This window comes from Salmo salar, chromosome ssa29, assembly GCF_905237065.1.
Source record: "Salmo salar chromosome ssa29, Ssal_v3.1, whole genome shotgun sequence".
Classification (NCBI taxonomy): Eukaryota; Metazoa; Chordata; class Actinopteri; order Salmoniformes; family Salmonidae; genus Salmo; species Salmo salar.
In genome coordinates this window covers 13677004-13704532 of record NC_059470.1, presented here as the reverse complement: position 1 = coordinate 13704532, position 27529 = coordinate 13677004, and the positions used below count along the sequence as shown (strand labels likewise).

Here is a 27529-nt window from a genome sequence, read left to right as displayed (position 1 = left end):
TGTGTGTTGGTTTGTGTCTGTCTCATCCCCCTTGCCCCCACTCCAGGCGGATGATGATTGAGAAAATCGCGACCCACCTGGCTGACTTCAGCCCACGGCTGTACAGCAACACACGAGCCCTCTACCAGTACTGCCCCATCCCTGTAGTCAGCTTCCCCCAGCTGGAGAACGAGCTCTTCTGTAACATCTACTACCTCCGCCACCTGTGTGACGCCAACCGCTTCCCCAACTGGCCCATCCGAGAGCCCGTATGTTCTGTGTGTGTGTGTGTGTGCTTATTGACTGTGTGAGACTTGGGAGAACAGTCTTGTGAAGGTGTCAGTGTATGAGCGAGATGGAGACTGTTAATAATAGTGCTCTGCCCCCTGCAGGTGAAGCTGCTGAAGGACACCCTGGAGGCCTGGAAGAGGGAGGTGGAGAAGAAGCCTCCCTCCATGTCTGTGGACGACGCCTACGAAGTCCTCAACCTGCCCAAGGGACAGGGACAGTAAGTGGCCTTGCATACATAATGAAGATGCTTCTCACTCTCTAAGATGTCTATCGGTACTCTCTATATGGAGTATTTTTGGTTTCTCCACAGACACGAGGAGAGTAAGATCAGGAAGGCCTACTTCAGACTGGCCCAGAAGTACCACCCGGACAAGAACCCAGAGGGCAGGGTATGTTACCGCACCATTGCTGCACTATATAAGGAATCGGGTGCCATTTGGGACCCAGACATCATCTGAGTTTGAGGAGTTTTCCACTCCTGTCTTCATTGTTCAGAGGGGGGGTGTTAATAACTGTCTTTGTGTGTTCAGGATATGTTTGAGAAGGTCAACAAGGCCTATGAGTTCCTGTGCACCAAGTCGTCCCGCATTATCGACGGCCCTGACCCCGAGAACATCATCCTCATCCTCAAAGCCCAGAGCATCCTCTTCAACAGACACAAACAGGGTCTGACACTCTAATACTCTCTCCACTGTCTGTAGTATTCCATGTTATACGCATCTAAAGTGAATACGCATGGAAGGTGCGTCAGTCGCTAATTGTAAACACAACTAGAGACGCCATTTTTGGATTTGTGATAGACACAGTAGCGTTGCTATAGCTAGCAAAAGAGTAGGAGCTATATTATATATGACACTTTTGCTACTTTCCGAGAGTAATATTAATGTAAACTGTTGTCCTCTTGTTAACAGAACTGGAACCCTACAAGTACGCAGGCTACCCCATGCTCATCAAGACCATCACCATGGAGACGGGTGATGAGCAGCTGTTCTCCAAGACTTCCCCCCTGCTCCCGGCTGCAATCGAGCTGGCCTTCCACACGGTCAACTGCTCCGCCCTAAACGCTGAGGAACTACGCAGAGAAAGTGGCATCGAGGTAGAACTAACAACCCTACTGGCTATTCAGATATCAGGATCATATTCATTAGGCACCAAACGGAAGTAAACGGACTGAAACCGGGAGGGATCTACTTGGAGTTGTCTAATAAGAAATGTTTATTTATTGTTTTTTAATTGAAAAACGTTTTGCTTCATTTTGGAACTAATGAATACGACTCAGATACTATTGTTGCGACAATATTCACCTTTTCCGACCGACATTCCTACATTCATACTTTGATGGTTTATAACATGATCTAAAAAAAAGTATTCACCCCTTTTTCCGGCAGATTCTGTTAGACGCGCTGTCCCGGTGTGTCGCTGTTTTAACCGCTTCCAGCAAGTCTGATGACATGGCTGTTCAAGTAAGATCACCAGATCCACAGTGCAGAGCTGTGGTCACTTACGATTCCCCCACCAGAGACCGGGGTTCAATCCTAGTGTCTACCCTTTCCACTTTATCTGTCTCTCCCTCTGATTTCCTTACTGTCTGAATAAAGTGTCAAATCAACATTATTAGCACTGTATTCTGACCCGTACATGTCTGGCTGGAAATGAGTGGTACAGTTCAGTGTTGAAAGGGGTTGTGTTGCCTGTGCCTAGGTGTGCGGCCAGGTGTGTAAGTGCTACAGTGTAGCGGCTCAGTTTGAGGAGTGCCGGGAAAAGATCATCGAGCTCCCCAACATCATCAGGGACCTCTGTCACGTGCTCTACTATGGGAAGGTGAGATCTCCACTTAATCATATAACAACAGCCTTGTATCTCTGGCTTTGTATACACCGTGATACCACTGTATCATCCAATACAGAAAGGACACACATTTATACTTAAAAAAAAAAAAATGCATTTTAAAGTTGAGCGTATACCTTCATCTGAAAGCAATCTTCTCTTGTACGCTCTCAGGGTCTCCCGCGGACGGCGGCGCTGGCCGTGCAGTGCGTCAGCTCCTTCGCCGTGGATTACTTCCTGCAGACGCACCTGTACCACGCTGGCGTGCTCTGGCACCTCCTGGTGCACCTGTTCAACTACGACTACACGCTGGAGGAGAGCGGCGTGGCCACCAGCCAGGACACCAACCAGCAGGAGGTGGCCAACAGCCTGGCCAAGCTCAGCCTCGTGGCCCTTAGCCGTCTGGGGGGCTACGCCCCACCCACCGGAGAGGGAGGTGTAGTGGAGACTAACGGGGTGGAGGGGCAACCCCCGGAGAACCCGACGATTCGTAAGAGCCTGGCAGCCATGCTCACACCCTATATTTCGAGGAGGTTAGGGTCGGCGGTACCGGCTGAGGTTAGTGATTATGGGAAAGTGTAAAAGGTAGATATGCAGATTAGACACAATAACACACACACACTCATAGACCCACTAGTTAAAACACTCTTGAAGATATTACTATGCTTTGCCAAACTTCACCCACATTCACTCATGCTTCTGTTTCCATGTCTACCAGGTGCTGAAGCTGCTGAACAGTAACTCTGAGAACCCCTACCTTATCTGGAACAACGGGACCCGGGCCGAGCTGCTGGAGTTCCTGGAGGCCCAGCAGGAGGCCAACATCAGGAGGGTGAGCAGAGGAGAGCGTATGGACTGGCTCTATCATATGTTTCAGCATGGACGTCTGTTGTCGCTGTAGGACTGGCACGTGTTCATTAGGCACCGTACAAAAGAAAATGGACTGTGTATTATTGGGCATCCTGTGTTGTGAGTATAGTCATGTCTCTCTATCTCTCTGTCCTAGGGGGAGAACGATAAGAGCTTTGGATCAGAGTTTGTGTTCAGCGACCACGGTAAAGAGCTGATCGTGGGCGAGATCTTTGTCAGGGTCTACAACGAGCAGCCTGCCTATCCTCTGGAGGTGAGCCCCGACACTCGGCGTAGCGTTTGACCTTGCATCATACTCCTCCCAGTTACTGTCAACCACTGTTCAAGCAAATCGCTACTAACAACATTGTAGTCATTGTCATGTCATAGTCCTGTCGTTAAGTAGCACTGAGTCACGGTAAATCCATTTGCTTCACGCAGCTCACAGTAATATCTGAAAACCTGCAGGTAATTATGTGGTAATACCTAGGTATTTAGCTACAATAATATAATTAAATAGAACGCTAGTAATTTGATGTATTTCTAGGCTATATCCATCCATAGATTTAGTGTGTAACGCCAGATAAAAGGTGTTATAAGCTTTATTATAAGCCTATAACCATGTCTCCATGGTCCAGTACCCGAAGGCGTTTGCAGCCAGCCTGCTGGACTACGTGGGCTCCCAGGCCCAGTACCTCACCACCCTGCTGGCCATGTCCCAGAGCAACAAGGTGGAGTCCCAGCAACATGCCGAGAGGCTCCGCTGGGCCGAGATGGCCCTGGAGGCCCTCCGCAACGTCATCAAGAACAACCCAGGTACACAGCAACCTACTTCTGTGATTACTACAGTCACCCTTACTGCTACTGCAGTCAAAACTGCTACTACCATTTCTTCCACTACCATGAAAAGTACTTTTTAAGATTGCTGAAGCAAGCACACACGTTTGGTTTTAGAAGAGTTAAGATATGCCCCTCCTAGTTGTGTTTTGTACCGTCTCCGTGGCCTTTTCTCCTCACCTGAACAAACTGAACGAGTGCTCATTGGTCTTTGCGGTTTGCTGACTTGGCTCTTTGTGACCCCCAGGTTCGGAGACGGAGTGCATCGGCCATTTCAAGCTGCTGTTCTCCTTGTTACGGGTTCACGGGGCTGGGAAGGTACAGCAGCTAGCTCTGGAGGTAAAACACAACTACAATATTCATTGTTTTTATTTTATTATCGACGGAATTTGTTATAGAACGCTTTCGTGTGATATCCCGTGGGCCGTATCTTTTTTTGGGAAATCAACCATTCAATCAGCCCACATGCATGCGCTGTATATTTCAATCTGCGACCTGAGACCTGTCTGTGTGTCCTCCCTAAGGTTGTGAACACGGTCACCTCCAACCAGGACTGTGTGGCCAACATCGCCGAGTCCCTGGTGCTGTCCAACTTACTGGTCCTACTGCACTCTCTGCCCTCCAGTAAGACCACAGAACACCTGCTGCGTCTACTAGTCCGTTCTACTAGCTATATACACTTTATTCAAAAACCCCCTGTCTGATTTTCGGTATCCCTTTCAGGCCGGCAGCTTGTACTGGAAACTTTATACGCCTTGACCTCCAACACCAAGATAGTCAAAGAAGCTATGACTAAGGGTCGGTATTATACCGATTTTTGTTCTTGAATATACCGTGTTATATCCTGTTGTGTATATGGGCTTATATCATTGTCTGTTGCCATGGGTAACCTTCCCGCTTTCCCTCCCTCCTCTCCTCCAGGTGCGTTGATCTACCTGCTGGACCTCTTCTGTAACTCCACCCACCCCCAGGTGCGCTCCCAGACAGCCGAGCTCTTCTCCAAAATGACTTCTGACAAGCTGGTGGGGCCCAAGGTGAGGCAGTATCCCTGTGTGGAGGATCATAAGGAGAGAACTTATCCCTCTAGAGACTACTTTAGTACTGTGCCCCAAATGGCACCCTATTCCCAATTTAGTGAATAGAGAAAAGTAGTGCACTAAATAGGAACTAGGGTGCCATTTGGAAGTATTTTTTTTTTCTCCCTCACTTATTCTGTCCCACCTCTTCTGTCCTCGCTCTCTCTCCCTCATCCCTCCCTCTCAGGTGCGGCTAACTCTGATGCGTTTCCTGCCGGGCGTGTTCATGGACGCCATGCGGGACAACGCGGAGGCGGCAGTGCACATCTTCGAGGGGACGCACGAGAACCCCGAGCTCATCTGGAACGACGGCTCCCGGGAGACCGTCTCCACCACCGTCCGTGAGATGATGCTCGAGTACGCAACCACTTTTTTTTTCTCTCTCACACACACACACACACACACACACACACACACACACACACACACACACACACCCACCCCTGTGGCTTTGTGGTCGTTAGGCCCCAAATTGTTAAATTGTTCGTGGCCCTGTAAAGTGTTGACATAATAACAGCACAACATTTAGCTGTGAAATGATGAAATACACCATTTATACTGTATATTTGATGTGTCTTTTGTACGATATATTACTCCCTTATCCTCTGCAGGCACTTCAAACAGCAAAAGGATAATCCTGATGTCAACTGGAGAGTAAGTGTGTCCACATGCAATCTAATGCTGTTCTGTATGTTGTGGATTTCATTGTAGGCCTACAGTGAACGGGGATAAATGCTCAAGCAACAAAATAATCACATGGGATGCCCATGGTACTAATGTTTATGATATGGCGTGTTAATGGTATGCTGTTGACTGTATGCGCAGCTGCCAGAGGAGTTCACGGTGGCGTATGGGGCGGGGCAGGGTGAGCTGGCGGTGGGCGGAGTCTTCCTGCGTATCTTCATCGCTCAGCCAGGCTGGGTGCTGCGCAAACCCAGGGAGTTCCTAGTGTCCCTCCTGGAGACCCTTACTGAGCTGTACGAGAAAAACAACCCCAATGTGAGTACAAAAAATATCTCTTTGTCATCTCATAGAATACCCTGTATTTCCATTTTGGTTTGATAAACCTTTTTGCTGCTCGTTTCCAACAGGGTGAGGCCCTGGAGACAGTTACCACGGCGGCGGTGTGTTTGTTCAGCACACAGACCCAGCTGTGTGACCAGGTCCCTCCCCTGGGCCACCTGCCTCGCATCCTGGCTGCACTGACCCACAAGAACAACGCCGTGCCCAAGAGCTCCATCCGCCTCATCCACGTGCTGTCGGACAACGAGGTGTGTTCACAGTCTAGGGCTACAACAAACATAAATTCATGACATTTAATTGGCAAGATAAAATGACTACCATAAGGTAGTTTAGCAAGCTATAATTGGCGAGTGTAGTGGTATAAGAGTCTACAATAGTACTGTCTGAATGTAAGGAGGTCAACGGTCTTCCCATGGACACAATCTGTATTATATTTATTTCTGTCACACGTGGGAAATATATTTTAAATCTAATGCCATGTTTCTGTGTGTGTGTGTGTGTGTGTGTGTGGTCAGCAATGTGTGCGCTCCATGGCCTCTCTGGAGACCATCGGTCCTCTGATGAGCGGGATGAAGATGAGGGCAGACATGGCAGGACTGGCCTGCGAGGCGCTCAACCGCATGTTCCAGAGAGAGCAGACTGACCTGGTGGCTCAGGTACCTCGTCTCTGTTATGGCTACATATCAAATGGCACCCTTTTCCCTATGTAGTGCACTACTTTTCACCAGGGCCCATAGTAGTGCGTTATAGGGAATAGAGCCATTTGGGACGCATCCCATCGCTCTGATATTAAGTTTCATTTTCTCTCACCGTTTCTTACTGTTAATTCCTTTAGCAAAAGACATGGTGTTCTGTCCTTTTTATATGCGTTGTTATTCCATGTCATTTTAGTGTTTTAATGTGTTTGTACGTGCACACACAGGCCCTACGAGTGGATTTGGTGCCATACCTTCTGCGGCTACTGGAAGGGATCGGGCTGGAGACCTTAGACAACCCCTCGGCCACCAAGGCTCAGATCGTCAAGGCTCTCAAGTCCATGACACGCAGTCTGCAGTATGGCGAACAGGTAGGGCACCGCTGGCTGTATGTCAAATCAATATGGCATCCAACATATGGTCCAATATATTGTCCAACATATCAACAGGGCTCCAGACTAACATTTTCCCCTGGTGACAATGGTGCCACTACCTTTTACAGTTGGTGGCACCAGCCCATGATTTGGTCACAACCTATTTATAATTTTTTTTTGCAGCATTTTGCAGATTTAAAGATATTTTGTTGTGCAACCCAATCCAGGGATTGTCATGGATTTTGGGTTGGCAATTAGGCTATTGTATTTAATTGTATTTAATTTTCAGAATTATATTTTGTTCAATAGAGATGAATTTGACTACATCTTTCTGTGCACTAAATATCACAGGCTAATTTATTTGGCGCTAATTCACCACCTGAGTAAGTGGAAACTCAAAACACGTTAGCTAGGTCGCTAACTGGAAACGTAATACCCGCTGCTGGTTGCCATGTATTAATCTAACAGTAAATACAGTGTCCTGGAAAAAAACAGTGCAGTTGTAGCCTAGGTTACTACCCAATGAGGCTTACACTCGCAATGTCTCGTTCATCACAGCGGCAGGCCCCAGCGAAACAGAGTCAGGGCAGATACTTTTATCACAGGAATCTTGAGGGTAATGCACATTACTGTTTTTAAACAAGTCGCGGTTTTAGTAGCGTGAAAAAAAAAGAAATGGACATTTTGGAGTGAGGGGAGCATGTCGAATGTGCAGCTCGCATCAATGCGACCAATTAATAAAAATAAAAAAATGTAAATGTCACTCGCACAGCCAACTCAAAGGGTCGCAAAATGCGACTAAATTGTCGCAATCTAGAGCCCTGTCTTAACAACCTGTAGTCTACTGAGACAGAGCACAGCTGTTTGATGTATTTGAGCTTGTAGTTGAAATGTGTGTGTGTGTGTGTGTGTGTGTGAGATGTATTGTGTACAGTGTTTATTTTGTATACAGCAGTACTGTGTCTAAGAGACTTTTCTCCGTAGGACATTCAAGTTGAGCTTATCCTATCCGCTGTGGGTACTGTACACGTGTATCAGTCTGAGTGGTCCTGTGTTGCAGGTGAATGAAATCTTGGCTCGGTCCACTGTGTGGAGTGCCTTCAAAGACCAGAAACACGACCTATTCATCTCCGAGTCCCAGACCGCAGGGTACCTCACAGGTAGGAATGGAATCTGCACACACATTATGTTATGCGCTACAAAGATGGTAAGTTTAGAAGGGGCATTCTACGGGCTCAATCTGAATCCTTCGTTCTTCTATGCTTCCCTTGAGGCATTTTGTGGCCGCTGCCTCTTCACTTTGTGCTTAGTACCTTCCCTCCTTTTCCTCTCTTCCTGCTTTCCTTCCCTTTCTCCTCTTCCTCCACATTTCCTTCTTCAGGTGTTTCCACCCCCTCTCTCATGGCGGCCAGCAGCCCCCTGCGGAGTGGGCTGTAGTTTCCTGTGCAGGGCCCTCCCAAGCGCGCCTCCTCTCTCTTTGCTCTGACGCAGGTAGACTTTATCCTTGCTCCCATGCCACCCTTCACCTCCACTCTTTGACATGGCACCCTCCATATTTTTTATTATTTCAATTTTTTTTTTTTTTACCCCCTTTTTCTCTCCAATTTCGTGGTATCCAATTGGTAGTTACAGTCTTGTCTCATCGCTGCAACTCCCGTACGGACTCAGGAGAGGCGAAGGTCGAGAGCCGTGTGTCCTCCGAAACACAACCCAACCAAGCCGGAGGAATGTGTCGGAGGAAACACTGTACACCTGGTGACCATGTCAGCGTGCACTGCGCCAGGCCAGCCCCAGAAGTCGCTAGTGCGCGATGGGACAAAGACATCCCTGCCGGCCAAACCCTCCCCTAACCCGGACGACGCTGGGCCAATTGTGCGCCGCCCCATGGGTCTCCCGGTCAAGGCCAGCTGCGACAGAGCCAGGACTCAAACCCAGAATCTCTAGTGGCACAGCTAGCACTGCAATGCAGTGCCTTAGACCACTGTGCCACTCGGGAGGCCCTGTCACCCTCCATCTTGTGCCACTTTTCAGTTTTTCAATTTCCAATTTTCCCCCACTCATCTCCATCTCCAGACATGGATTGAAACACTGTACGGATGAACTCCCTGTAGCACAAATCAATGGGTGAATCCTCTGAACAAGGAATGGGCCAGCCCTGCCCTTGATAAGCCAACAGTGTCCCTAACAAAGTAAAGTGGCAATATGCTAGCTGATGCTCTCAGTAGCAATAGTTCATATACTCGTATACCTCCATGCCATCTCAAGCACCACCTCCCCATACAACCAACCCTGTAGCATAATCACACGATGTAGCACTTGCATCAGATAGTGACTTTAACCACATCATGCCTCCTCAGTCACCCAGTTTGAACATTCGCAGTGGCCTTTAGTATGTCTTGCGTTGTAAAATTCTGGCAACTTTCCAAAAATTCTCAGGTTCAAAAAAATCCTTTTAGGATTCCAGATTCCCTGTTTATTCCCTCCTGATTCTAGGAGTCTTCCAACCTGAATTTCTGAAACAACTGGGAATTTTTGAAAAGTTACTGGAATTTTGCCACCCTAAGTATGTCTCACTCTTATGTCATCCGCTCGCTCTCTCTCTCTCTCTCTCTCTCTCTCTCTCTCTCTCTCTCTCTCTGTGGTTCCTGCAGGTCCAGGTGTAGCAGGCTACCTTACAGCAGGATCCAGCTCCACAGTGCTGCCCAGCGTTCCGCCCCCTGTGGACAATGACATTGGAGACTCAGGCTGATTTGACTGACTGACAGACGGGGGGGGAGAGAGAGAGAGAGAAGTGCTCAGGCATCCACACTACCCTGTGGCTCACAGGCTCCAGCGCAGAGAGACTGCTCAGCTCTCTAGAGGGAGGAAGAGAGAGAGGGAGGAAGGAGAGGGGGCCGTCACAGACTATCATTGACTGTCTCCAAAATGTCTGCCCTTAAAATGTCGCTCTTCTTCCCCGCCTCCAAACAGCACTCGTTGTAAACCTTTGTTTGATTGTTTTAAAGCGAATGATAACACTTGTCATCGAGTCAACCTTTTTTTTTTCTTCTGTTTTTCCGCTTCTTTGTTTTTTCCAATGAGACAAATAGTTTACTTTTGTATGAATATATTTTTTAATCTTAATTTTTTTGTGAGGGGGAAAGACGAACAGAAGAAAATGTGGACCTACCTCCCTCCATTCTCTTCTCCTTCCTCTCTCCATCATGCCCGGTCTCACTGCTCTGCCTGGCAGCACATACCCTCACAGATCACAGCCACGAGTCCTGATGGAGGGTACCTTATGTGTATCCGGCCTGAACATGTGATCACTGGACAAAGATGAACTTAATCTCCTCCGCTCACCTGTTTACAGGACCAGTCAAACCTTTCCTAATTTTATAATGTATGTTTTAGTGTCGTATGGAAAAGGTTGAAAAATGTTGTAAGGAGGAACTCAAAGAACTGTGGTGTATTATTGCTCTGGACCCCCCCCTCCCCCCTCTAAAGGGAACAGCACCGGGGACTTGAGACAGATGCTGACGTCTGGTCTTGCCCTGTCTGCCCCTTTTTGAAGTGGCCACATGTGCGTTCGTTGCCTCCTTTCTGTATTACTCCAATCATGATGATCCTGCTCCATACTTTGCTCTGCTCACTCTCTTTGAAGTTTGACTTTTCTGCCACCACCAACAAAATCTTTTTGTTCTTTTCCTTCCCCAGAATGCAAATAAGCACTCTAATATTTATAGGTAAATAACGGTCTTTACCAATTCAAATGAGCTTCTGCTAAGACATGAGGAATGATACTGACTGATTATAGATATATGTGAAAGACTAGTGCAATTGTGAAATGTTCAATGTAATATGACAAACTTTCTATATTGAATGTACATTTTAAAAGAATCAGTCGCACTTGTAAATACAATTTTAGGAAATAAAAAGGGAATCCACACTGTTTTCTTCATAATGTGTGTTTCTGTTGTCAGTACTACTGAGAAGAATGAATGACTATATAAAGTACAGTCAGATAAGAGAAATGTTAAACTTTATGCCAAAGTGGGGCATAGCAACACCACATATATTGACAGAACAAGCATACTCTTGTGCCATAAAGGTACAGAATCTTCAGCTGCAGTACACATACTAACAATACACATCTAATCACAATTTACAGGCCATACTTGTTAGTATTTCTGATATTTTAAGTAGACTGGGCTTCAGATTTGACCATATCATAGTTTATGTAATCTTAATGGTGTGCCGTTGGTGGCATGCTGAATGAGTTACACAGCAGGCAAGGGTTGAATTAGAGTTTATTTATATGCCTGCCAGCAGAGGGCGCACGTTCAAGGAAACGTTATTTTCTTAGGAGAACCTACAACCTCACTTCCGTCTGATTACGACTTCCGCGCGCGAATAGCAACGCCTTTAATATGTTTGAACTATTTGTTTTCTTTTTATTTGTGGTACACAAGTGATCGATACAATTGACGATAACGATTGTTAAGATTTAAACCTCTTATTTTGATGGTCTTCAAGCTCTGTGAATGACGTTCCAATTCGAGCAGGCATCCAGTCGTCTTCATTTGGGGCTCGTGCACCAGTGATTTTGGCCCCTTGCGAGCTCTACTTTTAAACCTGTTAATGTTGCTCGCTAGTTCTAGATAATTTAACAAACCTAGTTATTTCCTAAAGGAACAAATATATTGGCGGACCAATAAGGTAAGAACATTGGTGAACCAGGGCCCGGTTTCCCAAAAACATCTTAGGGCTTAAGTTCATTGTTGTCTAACGTTAAACTTGAAGGTATATATGCCTTTTTAAACGGGGCCCTGAACTCTTCCCACGTCCCAGACTTTTAAGATACACACTCTGCACATTCCCGGCCAGAGCAGAAAGTGACTGCCTTGCAATAATTATTTGTCAGCTAATGTTAGCTAGCTAACGTTAATTATGTAGATGACGCTATAGTCACTACTGATACTGGCAGTCAAATAAACTAACGTTAGCTGATTAATCATGTCATCTAGCAACTAGCTAGCTATGTTCTCTGTAGCTAGCTAACGTATGTCATGAATTAAAGAGCCGGTGTTAGCCATATGACTGTTCCTAATTCCATATAACGGTAGGTTGACCATGTCGAAAGGAGATAGAGATGGCTTCGTTGTGAAGTTTGTAGATGTCAATGGACGAAAGACAGACCTGGCTGTCAAGGCCTATGAGGTGAGTACAACTTTGATTGCGATACCAGTGCCACTACTGTAGTGTCCATGACTAACCACTAACATTTGATAGTATAATAGTAATGCTTTTGGTTTCTGTTATTGAAGTGTTTGTTATTGAAATGAATCATCTTCCTATTCTTTCTGAAACAGGCCATAATGGCTCTCCAGTCAGAGAATTACTTGAAGAACATTGATGAGGAGACTGCATTACAGATGGACCATAATGACAAGTCTCTATTCGTCCTCAGTACCTTTTCCACTCCAGCCTTCCACCACTGCACAAAGGTCTGTCTCAAGATGCACACATTCCCAAACCTGGCTTCTCCCTACTTATCCTCATAAGTCACAACATGTTAAGAACACTGTCAGCATTCAGCGATGAAGTGTACTGAAATTGTCAGTTGTGTAAAACTTTGTTTCCCTCCCTTTGTCTCTGTGAAAGCTGGGCTGTCGAGTGGTGAGTCCACTGGTGGTGCTCTTCTGCCTGCAGCAGCAGCGCTGTGTTCCCAGAGCAGAGCAGCCTGTCTACAACATGGCCATGGCTGATGTCACCATCTCCTGCACCAGTCTGGACAAAGAGGCTAGGGTAAATCCATTGCTTTCCCCTCTACTCTGCTTGACTCGTCAACAATGATGGCAAGTGTTTTTCATGCCAATTTATGTAATACATCCACATAAACATCCTTACAGGGGAGCTCTTGAAAATAGAACCGCTTCCCGGGTGATGCAAGGCACTGCATTGCAGTGCTAGCTGTGCCACTAGAGATTCTGGCTTCGAGTCCAGGCTCTGTCGCAGACAGCCGCTACCGGGAGACCCATGGGGCGGTGTACAATTGGCCCAGCATCGTCCGGGTTAGGGGAGGGTTTGGCCGGGGAGGGTTTGGCCGGGCGCAGTATACGCTGACACGGTCGGCAAATGTACAGTGTTTCCTCTGACACATTGGTGCGGCTTGCATTTGGGTTAAGTGTCAAGAAGCAGTGCCTGGCTTCTGGGTTAAGTGTCAAGAAGCGGTGCGGCTTGGTTGGGTTGTGTTTCGGAGGACGCACGGCTCTCGAAATTCGCCTCTCCCGAGTCCGTACGTGAGTTGCAGCGATGAGACAAGACTGTAACTACCAATTGGATACCCCTAAATTGGGGAGAAAAGGGGGGTGAAAATAAAACCAAACCGTAATTTTACCCTGAGCAGTGCGAGCCTCTTGCGGAGCTGTGCTGTTTAGGTCCAGGTTACATTGAAATGAATGGGAGCATCTCACGCCCCGGAAAATGTTATGCATCCAATGTAGCAGGCCTGTTCATGACTGTGTGTCTGTCTCTGTACCTCCAGGCTGACGTGATGGATCTGGTGCAGCTGATGGGAGGGCGGGTCTATCGGGACCTTAACGTGTCTGTCACTCACCTGGTTGCCGGGGAGGTGGGCAGCAAGAAGTACCTGGTGGCCGCCAGCATGGGGAAGCCCATCTTGCTGCCCACCTGGGTCAAAACCTGCTGGGAGAAATCACAGGACAGGTAATAGGGCTTTTTATGCCTTTCTCATTTTGCCAGGGACATTAATGAAAAGCTATGTCTGTAATCAACCAAAGATGTAGCAAGTATGTTAAAAGTGTACACCTAAGCGCAACATGTAAAGTGTTGGTCCCATGGGCTGAAATAAAAGATCCCAGAAATGTTCCATACGGACAAAAAGCTTATTTTTTTGTACATTTTGTGCACAAATTAGTTTACATCCATGTTAGTGACCATTTCTCATTTGCCAAGATAATCCATCCACTTGACAAGTGTGACATAGCAAGAAGCTGATTAAACAGCATGATCATTGTACTGGGGACAATAAAAGGCCTAAAATGTGCAGTTTTGTCACATAGCACCATGCTACAGATGTCTCAAGTTCTGAGGGAGCGTGCGATTTGCATGCTGACCGCAGGGATGTCCACCAGAGCTGTTGCCAGAGAATTTAATGTTCATTTCTCTACCATAAGCCGGCTCCAATGTTGTTTTTGAGAATTTGGCAACAGCTCCAACAGTCCAACCGGCCTCACAACCGCAGACCACGTGTAACCACACCAGCCCAGGACCTCCACATCCATATTCTTCATCTGAGGGATGGTCTGAGACAAGACACCCGGAAAGCTGATGAAACTGGGTTTGCACAACCAAAGACTTTCTTCAAAAACTGTCAAAGTGCCTCAGGGAAGCTGACCTGCGTGCTCGCCGTCCACACCAGGGCCTTGACCTGACTGCAGTTCGGCGTCATAACAGACTTCAGTTGGCAAATGCTCACCTTCGATGGCCACTGGCACAGTATGATCTTCACAAATGAATCCCGGGTTTGAACTGTACCGGGCAGATGGCAGATAGTGTGTATGGCAGCGTCATGGGTGAGCTGTTTGCTGATGTCAACGTTGTGAACAGAGTTCCTTATGTTGGGGGTGGGGTTATAGGTATGGGCAGGCATAAGCTATGGACAACGAAGACAACTGCATTTTATTGATGGCAATTTGAATGTACTGCGATTCCATGACAAGATCTTGAGGCCCATTGTCGTGCCATTCATTGGTCAGCATCACCTCATGGTTAAGCATGATGTACGGCTCCATGTCGCAAGAATCTGTGCATAATTCCTGGAAACTGATAATGTCCCAGTTCTTCCATGGCCTGTATACTCACCAGAAATGTAGTATATTCACTAGAAATGTCATCCTCTGGATTGACGTGTACGACGGGGTGTTCCAGTTTCCGCCAAAATCTAGCAACTTCGCACAGCCATTGAAGACGAGTGGGACAACATTCCACAGGCCACAATCAACTGCCTGATTAACTCAATACGAAGGAGATGTCGCGCTGCAGGAGGCAAATGGTGGTCACACCAGATACTGACTGGTTTTCTGATCCACGCCCCTACTTTAAAAAAAAAAAAATAAAATTGTCATCTGAAATCTGTAGATTAGGCTCTAATTCATTTTTCAGTTGATTGATTTCCTTGAGCTGTAACTTGAATTGTTCGTTTTATATTTTCCTTCAGTGTAGAATAACTGTTTTTAGCATGCATATAATACAGGAAGGTGCAATATTTACGTGTTTTGGGGGATTGGGTTGTAATTTTTTTAATTGGGCAGTATTTAGAGATCATAATAAGAATCCGGTAGCAGCAGTTGTGCGTGCTAAGGTGCAGGTGGTCAGTTCAAGTGTTCAGCAGTCGGATGGCTTCTAGATACAAACCGGTTCAGAGACAGTTTCTATCAGACGTCATGCTCCGATACCGTCTGCCCAACCCTGGTGTCGTGCAAAGCCAGCCAGTCGTGGGTGAACGGGAAGTGTCCTCAGTCCTCTGCTGTACAACACAGGGGGCCCCTGTGTTGAGTCAGTTTGGAGGAGGTGTTGTTGCCAATCCTCACAGCCTGTGGTCTGCCTGCCAGGAAGTCCAGGACCCAGTTGCAGAGGGTGGTGTCCGGACCCCGGGCTCTGAGCTTGATGTCGAGCTTCGGGGGAACAACGGTGTTGAATGCTGAACTGTAGGTATTCCTCTTGTCCAGATGTGTTACGGCTGTGTGAATAGCTATGGAAATGGCATCTTCCGTGGAGCGGTAGGCAAAATTGGAGTGGGTCCTGTGTTCCTGGCCTTGATGTGAGCCATTACCAACCTCTCAAAGCACTTCATGATGACTGGGGTGAGTGAGACAGGGCGATAGTCATTTGGGCATGTCACATTGTTTTTCTTGGGCTCTGGGACAATGGTAGTCTCCTAGAAGCAGGTGGGGACTACAGCCTGGCACAGGGACAGGTTGAAGATGTCAGAGAACACACCCGCCAACTGGTCAGCACAAACTCTGAAGACGTGGCCAGGGATGCCATCTGGGCCGGCGACTTTGAGTATTCACTCTTTTGAGAGTTTTCCTCACATCAGCCTCAGAGAAAGCACTTGGTCGTCCGGAACAGCGAGAGCCTTCTTGGATTGCTCGGTATTGTCTGCCTCGAAGCAGCAATGGAATGTGTTAAGCTCATCTGGGTCGGCGGCTTCGGCGGACACCACACACACCTGGATTTGCCTTTGTAGTCTGTGATTGTCTGTAGTCCTTGCCACATGCGTCGCGAGTCTGGGTTGTCGAACATCAATTCAAGTTTGAGTCTGTATTGTATTTTTGCGTCCCTAATGGATTTGCGGATCTCTTGCCTTATACGCGTCACCAGGGTTCATTCTGCTGACATTGAATGCTGCAGTACGGGCTCTCAGCATGGTACGGATATCTCCGTTCATCCAGGACTTTTGATTGGGGTATGTCCGGATTGTTATTGTGGGTACATCATCAACACATTTCCTAATGAAGCCTGTGACTGCCGATTTTATATTCCTCAATGTTGATGGATGAGTCCTTAGTGGATGTATCTTTTAACATATTTCAATCGGTTCTCAAAACAGTCCTGCAGCATTAAGTCTGCCTCCTCTATTCAGCGCCTTACTATTCTCTGTATTGGTGGCTCTCTCTTGAGTTGCTGCTTGTACACTGGGAGTAAGAACAGAGAGACGTGATCCGATTGGCCTAAGTGGGGGCGGGTGATGGCTTTGTATTCGTCACAGATGTTTGTATATACATGGTACAGCACATTGTTTCCTATTGTGTGGCAGGATATATGTTGGTGATATTTTGGAGAAAATTTGTTTTAGCGTGCTTGGTTAAAATTGCCAGCGACGGCCTTCCAGTGGCATAGCGGTCTAAGGCACTGCATCGCAGTGTTGGTGTCTCGAAACACTTCTGGATCATGATTCTGAAGCTACACACTTCTCTCAGCCTCCTAGACCTGGAATACTACATTCACTCCTTCGTTCCACACACAGCGGGCTTACTGGTTGCTGCTGACCAAGATGACTGAAGGCAACGAAGGAGGAAATGGGGACTCCAAGCTAGGCTGAATAGACGGCGTCACTACAGTCTTGAGTTTGATCCCAGGGATTGGACATTAGCCATCAGGATACTAGGAAGAGGAGGCCGTGTAGCCCGTCTATTCAGCCTAGCTTGGAGTCCCCATTTCCTCTTTCGTTGCCTTCAGTCATCTTGGTCAGCAGCAACCAGTAAGCCCGCTGTGTGGAACGAAGGAGTGAATGTAGTATTCCAGGTCTAGTAGGCTGAGAGAAGTGTGTAGCTTCAGAATCATGATCCAGAAGTGTTTCAGTCGTAGGACATTATTGCGCGATCATTCTGAGCAAACAAAATAATAATTAACGTAAAGATGTCCATAAAAAAAAAACAGTGAAGTCGAGCAGGGACCGGCAAGACGCGCGCCCTCTTCAGCACCGCCATCTCATCGTATTTACTAGATGCTCCATGTAGCTGCACTTGTATTTGACTGACATAAATTTAAGGTGCAATATTCAGAAATCACTCTGCCATTTCCTGCATGCTAAAATTTTAATAGTTTACCTAATTTCAGTTTGTGACAAAACGAGCAATGCATAGTGTAGAACAAGCAATGCATTACCATCTAAACCGCTGTGAAATATATTTTTGGTAACCAAAAATATTGTATTTTCAGCTGATTGAAGCTTGTGTACAAAACTGAAAGTAAAAGACGCAAAAACGAATCTTAAGAACAGAAAGCATAGAAATGGCACACAAGAACACACCTACTGCTTCTTAGACTTGCTTTCACTGAAAATGACAGATCTATAACCCGCGTTTCCATCTGAATTTGGTGGGGTCACTCAAAGTTACATATTGCAGCTTTAAACCGATCTACTCATCTCCCTGTCCTGGTCTCTCTCTTCCCCTCAGCCTGTTCAGATACACTGACCTGCCCATAGAGGACTACTTGTGCCCTGTGCTCCGTGGCTGCACCGTCTGTGTCACAGGCCTCTCCACGGTGGAGCGTAAGAAGGTGCAGAGGCTCTGCCAGCTGCACGGGGCCAGCTACACCGGACAGCTCAAGATGAACGAGTGCACCCACCTCATCGTCAGCGAGCCCTCGGGTAGGTCGAACTTACCATACCTTTTATTGTACAACTTAGGTTCAGAATCAGTTCAGCACACATCTATCACAAATACAAAGACATTAAGCAGGGATAAATACAGCTTCAGCCACACATATATTTTCCTTCATAATCACAAGGACAGTCTACATGCTTCAGCCCTGTCCTTCTGATGTCCTTTCATATATTAACCGCTTTAGGTCGTAGAGTTCCTGAGGCTCTCTTACTGCCACCCAGTTTCCGTCACTTTCACTGATCCCTCTCTTTGTCTCTGCCTGCAGGTCAGAAGTATGAGTGTGCTCAGAAGTGGAACGTCTTCTGTGTGTCTCTGCACTGGCTGTTCGACAGCATCGAGAAGGGCTTCTGCCAGGACGAGAGTCGCTACACGGTGGAGCGAGGGGATCAGAAAGACAGCAAACCCCACACCTCTACCCCGACCGGGACCAGCAAGAAGAAAGAGGGTGAGGCGCCAAGCTTAACATTTAATTTTTTCCATTTTTATTTCAGAATTTTATGACTGATTATTCAATAGTAGGGATGTGCGCGGTTATTTGACTATCTAAATGGATGTTGGTATTCGGTTACTTGAGTATACATTTTTGCCACAATCAATATAAGCCTATTTTAACAATGAAAAGGCTTTTTCTAAATTACATTTAAAAGATCATTCTTACATCCAAGGATATACAATGACATTTCAAATGATTAATTTAATAAAACAAACTTTTCAATGTAGTTTTTATGACGTGCACGGTGCGCCCCATGGAAAGACCAGTAGCCAAACAGTTTTATTTTTACAGGGACGGTGCACATTAATCAACGTTGCAGTAAAAGTGCCGGTTTTATTTAAATCAATAACAATACAGATAAACAATGAGCAGTGAGCAAATGCAGAGCAACATAGGACAAGCAACACGTAGCATGCGGACCGAGCAATAGCCCAAAAAGCAACAAAACAAAATGCATAAAAGCAACACTGTTTCAACACCTCACAAGCTACAGACATGGAAAGTGGTAGCCTTCGTGTGTAGCGTGTTTGGTGGCTAATAAAAGCGGCAAAGATGCTCAATGTGTAGCAAATGGAGTGAGCTCACTAATGCAATGCAACGTGGAATGAAATTACGGAATTAAAAGTTAGTGAAATGAGAAGGAGCAGGATACAACGAGCAGCCAACAGGTGGGCTGTTTTATCTGAATGAGGTTGGGGAGAAAGTGCAGCATGTGTCCTCAATTAGCCTAGCTTGCTATAGCTGTCTAGCTTCTCTGGGCTACTCCCGAGGGGCGCAGCGGTCTAAGGCACTGCATTGCAGTGCTAGAGGCGTCACTACCGGGCTGTATCACAACTGGCCGTGATCTGGAGTCCCATAGGGCGGCGCAAAATTGGCCCAGTGTTGTCCGGGTTAAGGGAGGGTTTGGCCAGGGGAGCTTTACAAGTAGGCCGTCATTGTAAATAATAATTTATTAACTGACTTGCCTAGTTAAATGAAGGTTAAATAAAAATACTCCAGTCAAGACGGGCACTGTTAAATGGGATGATGAATACCATTGTGGCTGCTACAAGTTAGCTAGTCTTGGCTGTTGCCGAGTTGCTTTTGCGTCTCTCACCCTCTGTCTGCTCGCTACACACACTGCCCTCTGCAGCTGCAGCAATAGAGACGGGTCTGAATGCGGCAAGTGTCCAGGGTTCAATAGAGCTCCAGCATCTCTCCCTCGCGCCGCAGTGCTCAGGTTAAAAACGTAGCTATGTTAAAAATATATATATATTTTGGATATCTGACAAATTCATGATACTGTTCGAATAATCAAATTATTTCAAACCCCCATCCCTATTCAATAGATCTGTATTGACTCTGAAGGGCAATTGTCATGTAGCATAAGAATACACATACATGCATACATACATGCATGCATGCATGCATGCATGCATGCATACATACATACATACATGCATAAAGTCAGCAAAAAAAGAAACTATTATTTTTCAGCACCCTGTCTTTCAAAGATTATTCGTAAAAATCCAAACAACTTCACAGATCTTCATTGTAAAGAGTTTAAACACTTTCTCATGCTTGTTCAATGAACCATAAACAATTAATGAACATGCACCTGTGGAACGGTCGTTAAGACACCAACAGCTTACAGACGGTAGGCAATAAAGGTCACAGTTATGAAAACTTAGGACACTAAAGAGGCCCTTCTACTGACTCTGGAAAAACACCAAAAGAAAGATGCCCAGGGTCGCTGCTCATCTGCGTGAACGTGCCTTAGGCATGCTGCAAGGAGGCATGAGGACTGCAGATGTGGCCAGGGCAATACATTGCAATGTCCGTACTGTGATACGGCACTTCAGGGAGACAGGACGGACAGCTGATCGTCCTCGCAGTGGCAGACCACGTGTAACAACACCTGCACAGGATTGGTACAGCCGAACATCACACCTGTGGGACAGGTACAGGATGGCAACAACTGCCCGAGTTATACCAGGAACGCACAATCCCTCCATTTGTGCTCAGACTGTCCGTTATAGGCTGAGAGAGGCTGGACTGAGGGCTTGTAGGCTTGTTGTAAGGCAGGTCCTCACCAGACATCACCGGCAACAACGTCGCCGATGGGCACAAACCCTAAGTCGCCGGACCAGACAGGACTGGCAAAAAGTGCTCTTCACTGACGAGTCACGGTTTTGTCTCACCAGGGGTGATGGTCAGATTCGCGTTTATTGTCGAAGGAATGAGCGTTACACCGAGGCCTGTACTCTGGAGTGGGATCGATTTGGAGGTGGAGGGTCCATCATGGTCTGGGTGTGTCACAGCATCATTGGACTGAGCTTGTTGTCATTGCAAGCAATCTCAACGCTGTGTGTTACAGGGAAGACATCCTCCTCGCTCATGTGGTACCCTTTCTGCAGGCTCATCCTGACATGACCCTCCAGCATGACAATGGCACCAGCCATACTGCTCGTTCTGTGCGTGATTTCCTGCAAGACAGGAATGTCAGTGTTCGGCCATGGCCAGCGACGAGCCCGGATATCAATCCCATTGGGCATGTCTGGGACCTGTTGGATCGGAGGGCTAGGGCCATTCCCCCCAGAAATGTCCGGGAACTTGCAGGTGCCTTGGTGGAAGAGTGGGTTAACATCTCACAGCATGAACTGGCAAATCTGGTGCAGTCCACAAGGAGGAGTACTTAATGCAGCTGGTGGCCACACCAGATACTGACTGTTACTTTTGATTTTGACCCCCCCCTTGGTTCAGGGACACATTATTCAATTTCTGTTAGTCACATGTCTGTGGAACTTATTCAGTTTGTCTCAGTTGAGTCTTATGTTCATACAAATATTTACACATGTTAAGTTTGCTAAAAAATAAACGCAGTTGACAGTGAGGACGTTTCTTTTTTTGCTGAGTTTACATACTTTTTCTTGCCATTGTATGCATGTATGTGAACCCTTTGGAAATACCTGGATTTCTGCATAAATTGGTCATTAAATTTGATCTGATCTTCATCTAGGTCACAACAATAGACAAATAGTCTGCTTAAACTAATAAAACACAAACAATTATAGGTTTTCATGTCTTTATTGAACACACCATGTAAACATTCACTGTGCAGGGTGGAAGAAGTGTGTGAACCCTTGGCTTTAATAACTGGTTGACCCTCCTTTGGCAGCAATAACCTCAACCAAATGTTTTCTGTAGTTGCGTATCAGACCTGCACAACGTTCAGGAGGAATTTGGGACTAGTCCTCTTTACAAAACTGTTTCAGTTCTGCAATATTCTTGGGATGTCTGGTGTGAACTGCTCTCGAGGTCATGCCACAGCATCTCAATCGGGTTGAGGTCAGGACTGACTGGGCCACTCCAGAAGGCACATTTTCTTCTGTTTTTACTTCTGTGTAAATCACCCAACTTCTGTTGAGCTTCATTTGGCGGACAGATAACAAACATTCTCCTGCAAAATGTCTTGATAAACTTGGGAAATCATTTTTCCTTCTGTGGTCGCAAGCTGTCCAGGCCCTAAGGCAGCAAAGCAGCCCCAAACCATGATGCTCCCTCCACCATACTTTACAGTTGGAATGAGGTTTAGATGTTGGTGTGCTGTTTTTTTTTTTTTTTCTCCACACAGTGGTGTTCCTTCCAAACAACTCAACTTAAATTTCATCTGTCCACAGAATATTTTGCCAGTAGCGCTGTGGAACATCCAGGTGCACTTTGCAAACTTCAGACGTGCAGCAATGTTTTTTTTGGACAGCGGTGGCTGCTTCTGTGGTGTCCTCCCATGAACACGTTCTTGTTTAGTGTTATGTATCGTAGACTCGTCAACAAAGATGTTACCATGTTCCAGAGATTTCTGTAAGTCTTTTGCTGACACTCTAGGATTCTTCTTAACCTCATTGAGCATTCTACGCTGTGCTCTTGCAGCCATCTTTGCAGGACGGCCACTCCTAAGGAGAGTAGCAACAGTGCTGAACTGATGATGAACATCAAGGCTTTTAGATACTTTTGTAACCCTTTTATGCAAGTCAACTGTTCTAAATCTTAGGTCTTCTGAGATCTTTTGTTCGATGCATTGGTCACATCAGGCAATGCTTCTTGTGAATAGCAAACTAAATGTTTTTGATTTATTTTTATTGGGCAGGGAAGCTCTAACCAAATTCTCCAATCTCGTCACATTGATTGGACTCCTGACTCCAATTAGCTTTTGGAGAAGTCATTAGCCTAGGGGTTCACATACTTTTTCCAACCTACGCTGTGAATGTTTAAATTGTATTTTCCTTGTCTATATTGAATACATAATTTGTTTGTTATTAGTTTAAGCACACTGTCTATTGTTTCTTCGATCAGCTCAAATTTGATGACCAATTTATGCAGAAATCCAGGTAATTCCAAAGGCTTCACATTTTTCTTCTTGCCGCTGTACATAAAATAAAAACACACACATGCCGCAAATATCCATATTATAATGCTTTAGAAATAGCCCCTGGTCACAATGAGGTCATTTGTTGTTTTCCTACAGAGAGTGTGTGTCTACTGGGCTTGAGCCACATATCTGTGAACAGCAGCATGACGGTGAATGACACGTCCTTGACCAATGCCACGGTCAGCCGGCTGGACACACCAGACCCTATCGACGCTCTGGACATCACAGTCGGCCCCTCAGACGACTTGCTGGACGGCTGCAAGGTCAGTAGGAGGTCCTTTCAACACTTCATCTTGATATGTGCCACTCGCTGGAGATCCTATAACTCCCTATTAGAATACAAAAAATCTATTGTTCTGTGAGCCCCTCTCTATGGAGTAATCACAGGTTACTTTTCTCACTGAAGCCTTATAGAAATGTGCTAACCAGAAGTTCAATTCCGTTCACTTACAGATATGTCATATACCTTTTTGGTTCTTTATTCCTTACGGTTTCTTATTGTAAAGCCATTTTGGGTTTTAGAAAACGCAAGTTGAGTTTCCGCTGTCTTCCTCTGTAGCTGTACCTGTGTGGGCTGCCAGGGATGAGGCTGGAGAAGCTGCGTCGCCTAGTCAACATGGCCGGGGGCCTGCACTTCAACCAGCCCAGCGAGGAACTCACCCACGTGGTCATGGGAGAGACTGACCAGGAAACCAAGACCTTCCTGGCCAAAGCCGCACACAGGTTAGTCAGGACCACAGAGCTGCTGTTAGATACAGCCGTTGCATATCCATAATGTATTATGCTTAGGTTGATAAGCTTTGTCATTTAAACCATAATTTGTTCAAGTACGGATATCACGAGGTTGGTGGCACCTTTAATTGAGGAGGACGGGCTCGTGGTAATGGCTGGAGCGGAATCGGTGGAATGGTATGAAATGCATGGTTTCCATGTGTTCTAGCCATTATTATGAGCCGTCCTCCCCTTAGCAGCCTCCACTGACGGATATAGATGCAGGAAAGCAGTCTTGGATCTAAGCCCTGTAGATAGGTTTGCAAAATTCCATTAATGTGCACAAAATTCCCAGGTGTTGCAGAAATCCCAGTTGGAATATCCCTGGAATCAGGAGGGAATAAACAGGAAATCCAGAATCCACCCAACTGTATTTCTGGAAAACCTGGGAATTTTGGATAATGAATTTGCAAACCAACCTGTTGTCAAGTAGGAAATAACCTGTGACGGTTATCTTGTGCCTTGACGTGATCCCATCTTTCTGATCTCTCCCCAGGCCCCATGTCGTGATGGTGCAGTGGCTGCTGGACAGCTTCTCCAGAGGCAGCCTGCTCTCCGAGGGGGACTACTACCACCCGGCTTGTCTGCCCCCCGCCCCTTCAACCGTGGCCATGCCTGCCCCCCGCACCTCCGCTTCCCGTCCCTCCTCCACCTCGGCTGCCCCCCTTGCCCACGAACCAGCTACCCCTCGACACAGGAAGGCCGAGGAGGACATGCTCTCTCAGTACATGGATGACGACCAGACAGTGGGTAAGGGAGGAGCTCCTCTGTGTAGCAGCAAGACCACAACTCAAAGGGGTCACAGCAAGGTCACCTCTAGCCTGGTATTCTGTTTATGTTTGGTTGTGATTGGCGATGATTGTGAAGAATATTAGGATATTCCCATTGCCTAATGTTGTATCTCCACTGTACAGTTTTTCCTGTTGACATACTTGTTACTGTTAGCTTGATTGAAAGTCACACAGCCTGCAATCCCAGGTACCGTGTACCACCATCATATCCTCCTAGCTTCCTCTCTTCATCTGCAATTTCTCTCCTCCAACCCCAGTGGAGATGCCTCCACCAGCTGACAGCAGCATCCACAGGAGGCAGAGCTCTATAGCACCACAGCCCTGGGTCTCAGCCCCAGACCAGGCTTCTACTATAGCCGAAGGTGGGGCTGGAGCTGACACCACCCTGCAGGAGGCCAGTGAGGCGGGCCTGTTTGCGGGGAAACGCTTCCTCCTGGTGGGCTTTGGGGCCGAGGCGGAGGCCCAGCTCTCCATGCTGGTGACGGAGAACTGTGGGAAGGTCCTGGTGGGGCGCACGCGGGCCGTGGCTGACTACGCTGTGGTGCCCCTGCTGGGCTGCGAGGTGGAGGCCACTGTGGACGAGGTGGCCACTGATACCTGGCTGGTAAGAGAGGGAATGTTGACAAACATTCTGGCTCCATGTTTTTGAAGTCTTTGGTGTGGATGGGCTTTTTAGGTCAAGTGTGGGATTCTTCATTAACCCATATTGTGTGTGTGTTTTAATCAATGTGTCTTTGTGTAGGCCATGTGCGTGGAGCAGCAGTGTGTGTTAGAGCTGGGCTCCCACCCTTTGTTCAGCCCTGTGTCAGTGATGGAGGGCCGCTCCCCTCTCAGAGACTGTGTCCTCTCAGTCAGCCAGTTCACCGGGGCGGAGAGGGAGTCCCTGGTAGAGCTAGCCAAACACCTGGGAGCCAGGTAACCACCTAACCACCACCACACACAAGGAAGGACACAGTTTGCTCTTGTAGTATACAGGTTGCACAGTAGATAAATGGTACCAGCTGAAGTAAAAAAATAAATAAAATTTAAAAAAGGAAAGAAGATCAAGGCTACAGTTCTTCAAGTACAGCTGTTGCTAAGATGAAGGGCCACATTGTACACATGTTCATATGGACAGAGTATGTTCCAGCCTTCTGTTATATTTAGGGTTTGAGTGGTTTGTTTTTAAGAGATAATTGTGATATAATGGACACACTTGCATCAAAGGACTGCACATTTTCAAATGGGCCGTAGGCGGATCCAACCTTTCCAATGAGACCTTAGGGAACTCTTAAGTCAATACTTGAAGACACCATTAGCAGCAAATACAGCTGCAAATCTTTTCAGATAAATGCTTTGTTGGTTTTTTGACGTTCTAGTGTTAGTTATGCATCATAGTCACACACACTGGATATACTAGTCCCTTGTCACAAACAGACATGGATTGCACTGAGAACAAAATAACCTGTGGCTTATGCGTCAAACTGAAAGCCTGCAACAAGAACCTTTGTGGCATATTTGAGCGTAGTTTCTCTTGTCTTACTACCTTCTCTCATTTCCATCTATCCATCCTCCGGACAGTGTCCAGGACTACTTTGTGCGCATGGCCAATCAGAGGAGGGGCATGCTGGCTAGTACCCACCTGGTTCTGCAGAGCCCTGAGGGCACCAAGTACCAGGCGGCCGAAAAGTGGGGGCTACCTGCCGTCACCCTGCGCTGGGTGCTGGAGTCTGCCAGGACGGGCCGGAAGGCAGAAGAGGGGCGATACCTGGTGGACTTGCCCCTTTCTCCAGGTCAGTCTGCCTAGCAATCATAGACACTTCTTGAATGGATTTTAATTTAATGTCAGCATCAGTGGGGTGATGAATTACATTTTTGCTACCGTTTTAGTAACTTCTGGGCCAGTGAAAGCTTAGCATTTCATTTATTGAGAGGGGATGAGTTTTGCACTCTGTTTATGCTCTGCTGTATGTGATAGACCTCACCTTCATCTGAATCAGTGTATGTATTCCCTCTGTTCCCCAGAGAGAGAAGAGAGTTTTGTGGGGGGTTCGCAGAAGCAATCCATGCCCCCTCCCCCAGCCCGTAACAAGTCCCCAGAGATTCCCCTGCTGGGCCCCCAGAGCGGGGCGGCCGTCACCCCCCTGGACACGCGCCGTTTCCAGAGTAAGGTGTTTCGCTCCGTGCTGGACCAGGGCCAGCTAGACAAGGACTGTACCACCCCGGGAGGTCAAGAGGGGGACAGGAAAGCAGGCGGGCAGAAAGAATCCCCGGCACTGCCGTTGGACACCCCCTCCCGCTTCCTCTGCCGAGACCAGCTCTTCAGACCCACCTTCAATGTCAAGGTAAGATTCACTTGTCTCAATAGTATACAAAACGTTAAGAATACCTGCTCTTTCCATGACAGAATGACCAGGTGAAAGCTATCATCACTTACTGATGTCACTTGTTAAATCCACTTCAGTCAGTGTAGATGAAGGGGAGGAGATGGGTTAAAGAAGGATTTTTAAGCCTTGATACAATTGAGACATGGATTGTTCTGTGTGCCATTCAGAGGGTGAATGAGCAAAACAAAATATTTAAGTGCCTTTTGAACGGGGGTATGGTAGTAGGTGCTAGGTGCGCTGGTTTGTGTCAAGAACTGCAACGCTGCTAGGTTTTTCATGCTCAACAGTTCACCGTGTGTATCAAGAACAGTCCACCATCCAAAGGACATCCAGCCAACTTGACACAACTGTGGGAAGCGTTGGAGTCAACATGGGACAGCATCCCTGTGGAACGCTTTTGACACCTTGTGTAGTCCATGCCCTGACGAATTGAGGGGGGGGGCTGTGCAACGAATGTTTGGAAAACTCAGTGTGCAAAAACACTCGTTGACGGAATAGTGTTGAGCATTGGGCTGTTACGGTGACCGTATTACCGCCACACCGGCAGTCACGAGTCATGACCGCAGTCAGAT

At 46.9% G+C, this 27529-nt stretch overlaps 2 protein-coding genes across 11 annotated transcripts in view; both read left to right on the top strand.

Annotated features, from left to right (window-relative positions):
- Positions 1–10882, top strand: part of LOC106590186 (dnaJ homolog subfamily C member 13) — a 45362-nt gene extending 34480 nt beyond the window's left edge. For 9 of the 10 annotated variants that reach the window (XM_014180915.2, XM_014180916.2, XM_014180914.2 and 6 more), the window contains 23 exons: positions 47–248; positions 372–487; positions 581–659; positions 801–936; positions 1182–1366; positions 1659–1733; positions 1972–2091; positions 2272–2655; positions 2816–2929; positions 3104–3220; positions 3585–3762; positions 4031–4122; positions 4308–4407; positions 4507–4581; positions 4705–4817; positions 5047–5216; positions 5471–5513; positions 5685–5858; positions 5951–6130; positions 6398–6538; positions 6805–6948; positions 8012–8111; positions 9603–10882. In XM_014180915.2, coding sequence (XP_014036390.1) covers positions 47–248; positions 372–487; positions 581–659; positions 801–936; positions 1182–1366; positions 1659–1733; positions 1972–2091; positions 2272–2655; positions 2816–2929; positions 3104–3220; positions 3585–3762; positions 4031–4122; positions 4308–4407; positions 4507–4581; positions 4705–4817; positions 5047–5216; positions 5471–5513; positions 5685–5858; positions 5951–6130; positions 6398–6538; positions 6805–6948; positions 8012–8111; positions 9603–9700 — 3136 coding nt within the window. In that variant the 3' untranslated portion in view covers positions 9701–10882. Of the gene's footprint in view, positions 1–46; positions 249–371; positions 488–580; positions 660–800; positions 937–1181; positions 1367–1658; positions 1734–1971; positions 2092–2271; positions 2656–2815; positions 2930–3103; positions 3221–3584; positions 3763–4030; positions 4123–4307; positions 4408–4506; positions 4582–4704; positions 4818–5046; positions 5217–5470; positions 5514–5684; positions 5859–5950; positions 6131–6397; positions 6539–6804; positions 6949–8011; positions 8112–8332; positions 8443–9602 lie in introns of all 10 variants that reach the window. The other variant, XR_001325015.2, reaches the window with a different exon arrangement.
- Positions 10883–11309: 427 nt separating this feature from the next.
- Positions 11310–27529, top strand: part of topbp1 (DNA topoisomerase II binding protein 1) — a 35041-nt gene continuing 18821 nt past the window's right edge. The window contains exons 1-14 of the mRNA XM_014180907.2: positions 11310–11649; positions 12057–12150; positions 12303–12437; positions 12595–12738; positions 13478–13659; positions 17919–18112; positions 18394–18573; positions 23126–23292; positions 23589–23752; positions 24297–24550; positions 24849–25195; positions 25334–25506; positions 26152–26363; positions 26596–26915. Of these exons, the coding sequence (XP_014036382.2) occupies positions 12064–12150; positions 12303–12437; positions 12595–12738; positions 13478–13659; positions 17919–18112; positions 18394–18573; positions 23126–23292; positions 23589–23752; positions 24297–24550; positions 24849–25195; positions 25334–25506; positions 26152–26363; positions 26596–26915 (2559 nt within the window). The 5' untranslated portion in view covers positions 11310–11649; positions 12057–12063. The remainder of the gene's footprint in view (positions 11650–12056; positions 12151–12302; positions 12438–12594; positions 12739–13477; positions 13660–17918; positions 18113–18393; positions 18574–23125; positions 23293–23588; positions 23753–24296; positions 24551–24848; positions 25196–25333; positions 25507–26151; positions 26364–26595; positions 26916–27529) is intronic.